Source organism: Scyliorhinus canicula, chromosome 10 (assembly GCF_902713615.1).
Source record: "Scyliorhinus canicula chromosome 10, sScyCan1.1, whole genome shotgun sequence".
NCBI classification, from domain to species: domain Eukaryota; kingdom Metazoa; phylum Chordata; class Chondrichthyes; order Carcharhiniformes; family Scyliorhinidae; genus Scyliorhinus; species Scyliorhinus canicula.
In genome coordinates this window covers 22,584,497-22,597,341 of record NC_052155.1, presented here as the reverse complement: position 1 = coordinate 22,597,341, position 12,845 = coordinate 22,584,497, and the positions used below count along the sequence as shown (strand labels likewise).

Here is a 12,845-nt window from a genome sequence, read left to right as displayed (position 1 = left end):
ATGTATTCGTTGCTGGCCTCAGGTCCAACTACGTGCGCCAGCGGTTGCTTGAGAAGGGGGCCCAAAACTTAGAAGACACGGTAGAACTCGCCACTACTATGGAGGTCTCGTTCTGCAGCCTCCCCTCGTTCCCTGCGGACCCCACGACCCCGTCATGGGTCACCGACCAGCGACTGCCCCAGGCCTGCGCCGCGCGGTCACCCAGCCACTATACTGCACCAGCGTGCCACTTTTGTGGACAGTACCAGTACCCGCGGCAGCACTGCCCGGCCCACGACGCGACCTGCAGCAGCTGTGGTCGCATAGGACACTATGCCCGGGTCTGCCTGACGAAGAAATCCCCCTCTCCAAATTCTCCCGCAGCCCAGAGCACTCGCTCCCTGAACACGCAGGCCCGTAGGCCCCATAAAGCTGCAGTCTGTACTCCCACTCCGCCCTCAACCGCCACGTGCGACCCATGGGGGCCGCCGTCTTGGCAACCCCCCACCTCGCGGCCGGCCATGTGCACCTCATGGGGTCGCCATTTTGGACGCCATCTTCCTCGCCGCCCGCCACGTGCAATCCACGGGGGAGGCCATCTTGGGCTCCATCCTCTCCAAACTCAGAAACTCAAATCGAAGACTGCGACCTCAGTGGGCATTCATCACGGGGCCACTCCAGCACAGCTGATCGAGCCGCCGACTACCCGCAACTCAACGCGGTCACGTTGGACCGGTCACATCCAAAACACCTCCGCAACTCGATGATGACCGTTAAAATCAACGGGTACAGTACACCGTGCCTCTTCGACTCCGGGAGCACCAGGAGCTTCGTACACCCAGATCTGGTAAGACGCTGTTCGCTCCCTGTTTTTCCTGCACGGCAAACTATCTCCCTCGCTTCGGGCTCCCACTCTGTTCACCTCCAAGGGCGCACCGTCGCGACTCTAACGATCCAAGGCGCTAGCTACTCGAATTATCAGCTATACGTCGTGCCCGAACTCTGCGCCCCACTCTTACTGGGACTCGATTTCCGGTGTAATCACAAAAGTCTCACACTCAGCTTCGGCGGACCCCTAGCCCCACTCACTATCTGCAGTCTAGCGACGCTAAAAATCTCCCCCCCCCCCCCCCTCCACTCTTTGCCAATCTCACTCCGGACTGTAAATCCGTAGCCACCCGCAGCAGGCGATACAGCCTGCAGGACAGGGTATTTATCAGAACTGAGGTCCAGAGGCTCCTACGTGAGGGGATCATAGAGGCCAGTAACAGCCCCTGGAGAGTGGTGGTCGTCAAGACCGGGGAAAAATTCCGAATGGTAGTGGACTAAGTCAGACCATTAATCGGTTCACGCTCCTCGATGCGTACCTCCTCCCCAGGATTGCACACATGGTGAATCAGATCGCCCAGTATCGTATTTTCTGCACGGTGGATCTGACGTCTGCATACCACCAGCTCCCAATCCGCCCGGAGGACCGCCACTACACGGCGTTCGAGGCTGATAGCCGCCTCTTCCATTTCCTCCGGGTTCCCTTTGGCGTCACGAATGGGGTCTCGGTGTTCCAACGAGCAATGGACCGAATGGTGGACCAGTACGGGCTGCGGGCCACGTTTCCGTACTTGGATAACGTCACCATCTGCGGCTATGACCAGCAGGACCATGATGCCAACCTCCACCGTTTTCTCCAGACGGCCCAGAAACTCAACCTCACTTACAACACGGAGAAATGCGTTTTCCGCACGACCAGACTAGCCATCCTCGGCTATGTCGTGGAAAACGGAGTCCTGGGCCCCGACCCGGACCGTATGCCCCCTCTTAGAACTCCCTCTCCCTCATTGCCCCAGGGCCCTCAAAAGGTGCCTGGGATTCTTCTCGTATTATGCCCAGTGGGTCCCTCAATATGCGGACAAAGCCCGCCCACTATTTAAGGCCACACTCTTCCCTCTATCGGATGAGGCTCGTCAGGACTTCACTCGGATCAAGGAGGACATCGCCAAAGCGGCCATGCGGGCGGTGGATTAATCCGTCCCCTTTCAGGTAGAGAGCAATGCCTCAGAGGTCGCTCTCGCAGCCACATTGAATCAGGCAGGGAGACCAGTCGCCTTTTTCTCCCGAACCCTCTCCGCTTCGGAACTTCGACACTCCTCGGTTGAAAAGGAAGCACAGCCATTGTGGAGGCTATACAACACTGGAGGCACTACCTCGCAGGTAGAAGGTTCACACTCATCACCGACCAAAGATCGGTTGCCTTAATGTTTGACAACTCTCAAAGGTGCAAAATTAAAAATGATAAAATCCTGAGGTGGAGGATCGAACTCTCACCTACAAATACGATATTATGTATCGACTGGGGAAGCTCAACGATGCCCTGTCCCGCGGTACGTGCGCCAGCACGCAAAACGACCGCCTGAAAGCTATCCACAATGACCTCTGCCACCCGGGGGTCACCCGGCTCACCCACTACGTCAAAGCCCGAAATCTGAATTTCTCCACTGAGGAGGTAAAAGCCATCACCAGGGATTGCCCAATCTGTGCGGAGTGCAAACTGCACTTCTATAGACCAGACAGGGCCCAGCTGGTCAAGGCTTCTCAGCCCTTTGAACGCCTCGCTATCGATTTTAAAGGGCCACACCTCTCGACTAATCGGAATGTGTACTTCCTGAATGTCATCGACGAATTCTCCCGCTTCCCCTTTGCTATCCCGTGCCCCGATATGACCTCCCACACAGTCATTAGGGCCCTGCATAGCATCTTCACCCTGTTTGGTTTCCCCAACGTACACAGCGACAGGGGTTCATCCTTCATGAGCAACGAGCTGCGTCAGTACCTGCTCGACAAGGACATCGCCTCGAGCAGGACTACCAGCTATAACCCCAGGGGGAACGTGCAGGTGGAGAGGGAGAATGCGACGGTCTGGAAGACCGTCCTACTGACCCTCCGGTCCAGGAATCGCCCGACCTCCCATTGGCAGGAGGTCCGCCCCGACGCGCTCCATGCTATTAGGTCCCTCCTATGTACGGCCACCAACCAGACGCCTCACGAGCGGCTCTTTGTTTTTTCCAGGGGCACTACCACGGGGGCTTCGCTCCCAGCATGGTTGAAGACATCGGGCCCAGTACTCTCCGGAAGCACGTCAGGGCACACAAAACTGACCCACTCATAGAAAGAGTGCTCCTACTCCACTCAAACCCCCAATACGCCTTCATAGAGTACCCTGATGGCCGTCAGGACACTGTATCCCTCCGGGACCTAGCGCCTGCAGGATCTAACCCCACCACTACCACCGCCGAGGTACCCCTCACACTACACCCCACCCAACTCGCCGCGCACCACTCCCCCGCACCTACCGGTTCGCTACCCGTGTTCCGCGCACCCGCACCCACAAGCTTCCAGTGTCACCAGTTGAACCAGGCGGGTACGAAGCTCGGACAGAATCACCCCCGGAGTCCGCCATCGTACCCCAACCAACCGTTATCGTCCAGCCACCGGAAGAGGCTGCAACTCCGGTGCTCCGCCGATCACAGAGGACAACTCGGCCACCGGACAGACTCAATTTGTAGACCCATCACCCCCGCCGGACTTGATTTTTTACACAGGGGGTGAATGTGGTGAATTTTTTACACGGGATGAATGTGGTGTATTGTACCACATGTATTGAGCCTGTACTCTGTACCGGATTGTGTATAATCGCACAGCCCTGCCCATAGGGGGAGATGAGGAGTTTGTACTGGGCTCTGCCCTTGGCTCCGCCCATGGCTCCTCCCCCAGCCGGAAGTATAAAGATCAGTGCTGTGAGCCTGCTGCCAGTTCACCTCGAGTTCATCCCGTCACAGGCAGGCTATGTTGTAAGACGATTAAAACCACTGTTCACTTCTAACCACGTGTAGTGTGAATTGATGGTCACATCATCACCCCCCTCCCCCCCAAGGAATGTGGGCACCGTGGCAGGTAAGTAGGGGACTTTTGGAGGTTGGAGGGGTGATGGGTGAGGGTCCTGTAAGGGGGCTTGGGGGAACCTGAAGAGGGCACCCCATTGCGGGTGTCCCCATCTGGGGAGTGTGGGGTAGTGTCCATGTGTGTGGGGTGGTGGGGGGGAATGACATTGCCCATGGTTGGAGGCGATCCACAACCTCACTTAGAGATCAGGGCACCCTTTCAAAATGGCTGCCCGATCTCCGAGTTCAGTTCCCCTGTGCTAAAAGAAATTCTAAGTATGGGCTAAACCAGTGAGAAACTCCCCTGGTCCCAAAAAAGTGACTAAGTGTCATTGAATAGAGGTGGGGGAACTGGCCAGCAGAGCTGGCGGGAAACTCCCTGAAAAAATCACCACAAATTGAATTAGAAATTTTTGGGAAGAGTCATGCCCTATATATCTGAAATTCCTACATTCATCACAAGTCATGATCTTTGGATGTTTGAATTTCTGATGGTAGGCCACCTGACTGCAAACTCTCAATTCAGTTCTATCTACACTTTTACAGATAGTCTTGTAAAATTTTCTAGGCTTCAAAGTTTGTATAAGGAGTTTCTTATGACACCTACCAAATTGGTAGATAGATCTGTATGTTCCAATTTAAGGTTTATGTGTATCCATAGTTTGAGAGTAATGTAAATTAATGAGAACATTAATTTAAACATTTTTTGGGCATGCTGTTTCTATGCAAGCCGCAGCAAGTTTCATTATAAAGATACATCTTAGACACTTCTGCTATAAACATGAGGAGACGAAAATACCAGAAGCATGTAGTGTGTTCATCAGTTTGTAGCGAAATGGTTTAGCTCAGCGGGCTAGGCAGCTGGTTTGTAATGCAGAACAAGGCCAGCAAGCGCCGTGTACGGAATTCAATTCCCATACTGGCTGAGAATTCTGAATTCTCCCTTTGGGTAACCGAACAGGTGCCGGAATGTGGCGACCAGGGGCTTTTCACAGTAACCGCATTGCAGTGTTAACGTAAGCCTACATGTGACAATAAAAAGATTATTATTATTATTGTAATTGTTAACCTTTTTAGTACCCAACTTATTTTTTTTCCAACCTGCACACCTTTGGGTTGTTGGGGTAAAACCCACGCAGACATGGGGAGAATATGCAAACTCCACACAGACCGTGACCCGGGCCGGGATCGACCCGGGTCCTCAACGCCGTGAGGCAGAAGTGCTAATCACTGCACCACCGTGCCGCCCTCAAACAATCATTAACCTGATATTTATGTATTTTATAAATGCTAAAGTATCTGCTTTGTATTTCCACAATTAATTATTTCAGATTTCAAACAGTTGCAGATTTTTTTCTATTTGTGTTTTCTTTTGGGAGCTGATGCTGTCTTTCAGAAGTTAGGAAATGCGGACCTGAGAATGTGTGTTCCAAATACTAGAAAAGCATTGAATTGGTGTCACTGCCCTGGTCCCGAGCATGCCTGCTGGCTTTGTTGTTACAATCCTGTGCGCCTGCTTCCTTATTTTCTTCTACAGCCCAAACCACCACCTGACAAAGTAACAGAAGCCATTCTGATCTTTTTAAGCCGTTGAACGTGTGACTAATAATTGAGTCTCTTTAGTCAAGACCGTTGTGCAATAGAAGCAAATTGCTGGAAGTGTACAGGCGATAGTTGGCTTCTGGAAAAGAATAACTGCTTTGACCTTAAAATTTAACTGATCATCAGAAGAGTGCAGACTGTATTACTGCAAGATATTTTCATATTTTAAAACATTTATGATTTTATAGAATACTGAAACTTGAAACAAAATATTAATAATTGAAAAAAACTTTGTGATTTTTTAAAAACCCAGAGCAGTGTAATAAATTTGAGGTAAATTCCCATAGTAATAAACTAATGTTAAATTTCTAATGGTTGCTATATTCTACACTAACCTCTGTGGCTTATTGGTCAGGATAGTTGACATTTGTTCAGCTTAAATTGCAGAGGAGGGTTGTTCCAAGCCATGGGCCAGTTTCCATATCCTGGTGACAGAATTAAATAGTTTCTGCGATGTATTTCAAAAATTGCACTGCATTTTAAATGTTATGCTTAATAATCTGTACCCATTGTCTTGGCTAGACAATTAGGTTTGTCTTGAGACTTGCATAACTATCACGTATGCAAGTTTGAAAAAAAGAATCTGGGCCGGGATTCTCCCCTACCCGGCGGGGCGGGGGGTCCCGGCGTAGTGGAGTGGCGCCATCCACCCCGGCGTCGGGCCTCCCCAAAGGTGCGGAATTCTCCACACCTTTAGGGGCTAGGCCCCGCGCCGAAGTGGTTTCCGCTCCGCTGATGGCGGCAATGGCCTTTGGCACTACGCCACCCGGCGTCGGGGCTGGCCGAAAGGCCTTCGCCGGTCCGCGCATGCGCAGGTGCGTCAGCGGCCGCTGATGTCACCACCGGCGCATGCGCGGTAGAGGGGTCTCTTCCGCCTCCGCCATGGTGGAGGCCCTGGCGGCGGAAGAAAAAGAGTGCCCCCACGACACTGGTCCGCCCGCCGATCGGTGGGCCCCGATCGTGGGCCAGGCCACCGTGGGAGCACCCCCTGGAGTCCGATTTCCCCCCCCCCCCCCCCCCCCCGGGGCCCGCTCGCGCCGCCAATCCCACCGGCACCATAGGTGATTTAAACCACGTTGGCGGGATTGGCCTGTCAGCGGCGGGACTTCATCCCATCGCGGGCCAGAGAATTGCCGCGGGGGGCATGCCGACCGGCGGGGTGTGATTCCCGCTCCCGCCGATTCCCAGGTGGCGGAGAATTCCGGCCACGGCAGGGGCGGGATTTACGCCGGCTCTGGCCGATTCCCGGGCCCGCGGGGGGTCGGAGAATTCCGCCCCAGTTTTCACATTGCTCCTTGTTCCAGAACTTTTGAATATACGGTGATGTATTCTCTGAACTGAGTACGTTTGTGTGGTTTGTTTTGGTGGAAGTTTTCCATTCCGCTTTCTCCTCAAAGCTCGGGTTGCTGAGGGAGCAGTTGTACCTTCTGACATGTCTTTCTCCTGTTACTACTGTTTGCGCCTTCTGCAACTTGACACCATAGCTTAATATCTCAAAAGTGTTTTCATTTTGGTACAGGTTAATATTTTTACTCTTGCAAATCAAAATGCAGCTAAGAAAAAGCTGATCAGATGGTGAAATTTGCAGGATGCAAATCATTTTTGTTCTTAATTGTGCTGTTACATGAAAGGAAAAGGAGCACTTTTTGTTTGTAATGCACTTTTTTATAAATAGAAGCAAATGATAGACTCGTGCAAGACTTACTTTTACCGACAAGGAAGCCCTCTAACAGACTTAGTCCGCTATTTTGAAGAGGCATATTTTGTTTACTTCAGATATCAAAAAGAACCAGGTCAAAAAGAACCAGATCATAAATGCCTGCTTTTAGTGGATTGTTGATTAAGAGCTAAAAGAGCCAATATTTAATATTTGCAATATGAAAATATTGTTAGTATTATAGTAGAAGGTCAGCCATGATCTAATTAGATGGTGGACTAGACTCGAAAGGGACATATGATCTACTCCTGTTTCTCATTTTTATTTGCTGGTCCTTATTTTCAATCCACTAATTCGGGTCGCTAAGTAGACCATACTAACAATCCAATGTTTGCAATTTAAACCCCCTTTCCCACTCTTCAAGTTGTTCATCTCGAGAATGCAGTTTTCATAGCTCAGAAATTGCAGCACAGAAAATTAATCCGTATATTTTACTTTTGCTAGCTCTCACTGGAGCCAAATACCCAAATAGGATTTGTGTGCATAGATCAGGCTGGAGAGATGTATCAATATAGGTGCATTGGGCCAAATGTTATTCTGCGATTTGTTAATTTGGGGCGCCACAGCCACACAGTGGTTAGCACTGTTGTTTCACAGCGCCAGGGGCCCAGGTTTGATTCCTGGCTTGGGTCACTGTCTGTGCGGAGTATGCACGTTCTCCCCGTGTCTGCGTGGGTATCCTCCGGATGCTCCGGTTTCCTCCCACAAGTCCCGAAAGACGTGCTGTTAGATAATTTGGACATTCTGAATTCTCCCTCTCTGTACCCGAACATGCACCGGAATGTGGCGACTAGATGGCTTTTCACAGTAACTTCATTGCAGTGTTCCTTTTATATTTTTAATTTTCAAATACAAAGAACAAATACCTATCCAGTTTCCCCACGATATTTAGTTTCTATCTCCTCAAACACTTCTGGGGAGGTGATGGAGTTAACGACACTGGTCTAGTAATCCAGAGGCCCGGGCTAATGCTGTGGGGGCACAGGATCAAATTAAAATTAAAATTCATAAGCCTGGAATCAAAAAGCTGGTCTAATGGCAACCACAAAACCATTTTTGGTTTTGTATGAATTGTTGTAAAAACCTATTTGGTTCAGTAAAGTCCTTTTAGGGAAGACAATCTCTGCCACCCTTACCTAGTCTGGCCAACATGTGACTCCAGATCCACAGCAATGTGGTTGACTCTTAAGTGCCCTCTGATGTGGCATAACAAGCCACTCAGTTGTATCGCTACAAACTCTAAAAGGAATTAAACCAAACCAAGGAACCACCTGTCATAATCCTGGGCACCAGAAACAACAACAGCGCACCCAGCACTGCTGACCCTGCAAAGTCCCCCATACTAACATCTTGGGGTTTGTGCCAAAATTGGGAGAGCTGTTTTACAGACTAGTCAAGCAACAGCCTGATATAGTAATACCCACAGAATCACACCATCATTACCAGAGGTGATGCGAGTGGAGGGTATACAGTCGGGCAGGAATTCCCATGTGAGTCCTCAATATCTATTCTGGACCCCATGAAGTCTCATGGCATTTGATCAAACATGGGGCAAGCAAACCTCCTACTGATTACCACTTACCACTACCAGCTGCACTGATGAACCAGTATTCCTCCATTTTAAACACACGTTGGAGGAAGCCCTGAGGGGGGGCAAGGGCACAGAATGTACTCTGGGCGGGGGGACTTATTTCAGATTGTTGTGTCACCATGAGTGGCTCGTTAGCACCACTACTGAGCGAGCTGGCTAAGTCCTAAAGGCTGCAGCAGCTGGACCGTGGCAGATGGTGAGGGAAAAACCCATTTGTCCTCATCCATCTGTCTGTGATAGTATGACTGTGTATAGTCCTTGTAGAGACGCAGTCCCATCTTTACATTGAGGATAGCCTCCATTGTGTTGTGTGGCACTAACACTGTTCTAATTGGGATGTATTATGAACTGATCCAGTATCATCAAAACTGGGCATTCAGGAGGTGCTGCAGGTCATTAGGAGCAACTGCATACAAGCACAATCTGCCACCTCATGGCCTGGCATATCCATCACATTACCATCAAGTCGGGGTCAATCTTGGTTTAATGAAGAGAGCAGGAGGGCATGCCAGGAGCAGAATCAGGCATACCTGGAAATGAGGTGTCAATCTGGTGAACCTACGACATAGGGCTACTTAATGCCAAACAGCTCCACAAATATCCACATCCTCTATGATGGGGGGTGGGGAGGGGAGAGGTGGACGCCCAGCACATCAGACCAATGCATGAAATGAAAATGAAAATCGCTTATTGTCACGAGTAGGCTTCAATGAAGTTACTGTGAAAAGCCCCTAGTCGCCACATTCCGGCGCCTGTCCGGGGAGGCTGGTACGGGAATTGAACCGTGCTGCTGGCCTGCTTGGTCTGCTTTAAAAGCCAGCAATTTAGCCCTGTGAGCTAAACCAGCCCCTACAAATGAGACAAATGTGAAGAATTTGCAGCTATCTTCAGCCCGAAGTGCTGAGTGGATGATCCTTCCCAGCCTCCTTCAGAAGTCCCCATCATCACAGGTGCCAGTCTCCAGTTAATTCACTGTGGGTGTTTGTACAAGACATGGATTGCAGTGAAAAATGAAATGAAAATCGCTTATTGTCACGAGTAGGCTTCAATGAAGTTACTGTGAAAAGCCCCTAGTCACCACATTCCGGCGCCTGTCCGGGGAGGCTGGTACGGGAATCGAACCGTGCTGCTGGTTCAAGAAAGCAGCACACCAATACATTCTCAAGGGTAATTAGGAATGGGCAATAAATGCTGACCTAGCCAGCCACACCCACATCCCATTAAACACATCTTTAAAAAGCACTACATGTTTTCATAATCCTTTCTGGGGTAAGGGGAGATCTCCTAAATACTGCTTTTAGTTAACTATTTTAAAATCCTAAATTTAAGTCCCATCTTTACCAGTCATTGGAAACGACTTTGCATTATTTATTTTCTTGAAAGCTATCAAACTTTTTAAAAATCTCTATTGAACCCAGGGAGGGTTGGAAAGCTAGTCTGTCTCATGGGAAAAGAGTGTTGATGCAGGACCAATTTTGTTTGAAAGAACTAAATAAAGTATTATTAACCTGTACCCGATGAAACGAGAGCCTTCCTTGTTCCTTGTGAAAAATGCTTAACCCTTTTTCTCTAACTGTAACTTTACACTCCTTGCAATCAAGTAAATCTTGGTTGTCCACTTTGCAACGTCCTGATGTCTTCCCTTGACCGGGTATTACACATTTCGAGAAACATTAACAACCGTGACTTAACAAATGTATTGTATAGATTCAGTGCCATGTGCTTGTTTTTGCATTGTGTACAGAATCCTCTTTACTTTTTCTCAATCCTACTCCTTTTATAAACTCTTCTCCCACCCACCTTCACTCTCTTATATCAGTGATATTTTCTACCAACTTAGTACCACAATAAGAATTCGAACAGCAGTAATTCGTATTTATGTAACATGTAAATTATTCAAAATGACGACCAGTCGACAAAAATTGAGCTCCACTGCAGCTCTGGCTATGATGTCAGGATGTTGAAACAATTCATGTGATAAAATTTACTCATGGAAGACCCTATTTATTTGTCCTTAATAAATACATGAGCTGTTCTAAGTAAAGAAAGTCACCAGTTGGAACAGAAGCTTGTTTCTCCCGAAGAATCCTTTTTTTAAAAAAAAGCTATTAAACTGCTGGGGGTGGGTGTGGAAGATCAACTCTACACAGGGTGTCCACATACTTAATAAGCTTGAATATAATACCCGTATCATTTTAAGACAGACCATGCAGACTTCTTGAATTTAAGGAAATTTATATTTGCAGGAAATTTGCACTCCAGTTTGTGGGCAACTACTAGGTGAACTCTGCGATGGGAACTGTTCCCCCTAACATTGTGCGCAGGAAAAACCTTCAAGCCAATCCTGGCATTGTTAATAAAGGATGTCCTGCGCCTACATGTGTACAATCAAAGTAGGAAAGCTATCCCTCAAAGAATTGACTTTACAATGACAGAAAGGATGGCATGGTAGCACAGCGGTTAGCTGCCAGGGCCCCAGGTTTGATTCCCATCTTGGGTCACGGTCTGTGCGGAGTTGCATGTTCTCCCCATGTCTGCGTGGGTTTCCTCCCACAAAGTCCCGAAAGATGTATTTGTTAGGTGAATTGGGCATTCTGAATTCTTCCTCCCTCAATGTACCCGAACAGGCGCTGAATTGTGGCGACGAGAGGATTTTCACAGTAGTGTTAATGTAAGCCTACTTGTGACACTGATAAAAGATTATTATTATATTGAAAGTTGTCAGTATCCGACAACATTGTGAAAAACACTTCAACTAAAGATAAGATTGTGAAATTCAGAAGCCAGTGACCGAATTTATGAACACCTCATGCAAAAGAGGCAAAAACAAGCATCTCTTCACGCAACTTTCAGCAGGCATCAACTGCCTTTTATTGGGGATTTTCAAGGATGCAAATATAATTTTGGGAGAATTTTCCATTAGTTGTTATACTGAATAACGGGAGTAGTTGGATTTTAATAAAAATGAAAAATTCTTTAAGAGCAGTTTTATCCTTCATTTTATTTCTGTCCCATAACATTTAAATTACCCTAGCATTTGAATAAAGCTTGATATTTTGTATTAATATCTTTGTATTTTTCTTCTTAGAATAAAGAGAAAGTTTCATCTTACAACAGGACACCTAAAATAGACCGCAGTGAATTGGAAAAAGAAGTGAAAGAGAAAACTTCTATGAAACGTAAACTACCTTTTACTGTTAGTCCATCTAGGAGTGAGCAGAGGGAATCTGACACAGGTACATAATTTCCTTTTAAACTGTTTAAATGTATGATTGTGATACTTTTGAATTTTTGCATCTTATTATTTTTGTGCACTGTGAAGAATAAAATACACGTACATCCAGTTGTGTTTATTGACATTACAATGAGCATAAAATGTAATAAAACAGAAAACATCACAAGCTCTCCTCTCCAATGTCATTCTTGGGTTCAGCTTGTCAGTACTATATTCTGAATGATCTCATGTTCCTTGATAAGATCCCCACTTGGCCTTTTCTCTACTAAAAACCAACTTGCCGTCTGTTCCCTTTCCTTGTACTTCAGACATCTCATGGCAAGTATTGGATGGTATCCAGCACCCACTACTCCAGATGGTGACACATCTGTAATTGTTTTCCATTCCATTTACTATTGAGCCTGATCGTATTTACTTCTACATATTGGGCAAGATGGCTCCAATAATCTGTTCAACATAACAAAAATCCTTTCTCATACAGTATCCTGTAGAATAAAGCTTTTTTTAAAGTAACAATTTATATATATTACATCCAAGTTCTACCTACACACAAAACTTGCATTTGTATAAAGCTACAACAATGACTTGCCGTTATATACCATTTTACCTGCAGAAAAATATATCTAAATACTCTACAAAGGCATAATCAAATATACCACCATTCAGCATCCTCAAGATGTCTCCCAGCATATGGAAATGTAATTATGATTCCATGGTAATTTAACTGTTCAGGAAACTAAATATGGCTCGCTGTACAATAAATTAATACATTAACAATTAATAGTT

At 47.4% G+C, this 12,845-nt stretch overlaps 1 protein-coding gene across 8 annotated transcripts in view; it reads left to right on the top strand.

Annotated features, from left to right (window-relative positions):
* ankrd12 (ankyrin repeat domain 12) overlaps positions 1–12,845 on the top strand; it is a 253,951-nt gene that overhangs the window by 152,653 nt on the left and 88,453 nt on the right. For all 8 annotated transcript variants that reach the window (XM_038808701.1, XM_038808699.1, XM_038808694.1 and 5 more), the window contains one exon: positions 11,913–12,060. In XM_038808701.1, coding sequence (XP_038664629.1) covers positions 11,913–12,060 — 148 coding nt within the window. The remainder of the gene's footprint in view (positions 1–11,912; positions 12,061–12,845) is intronic.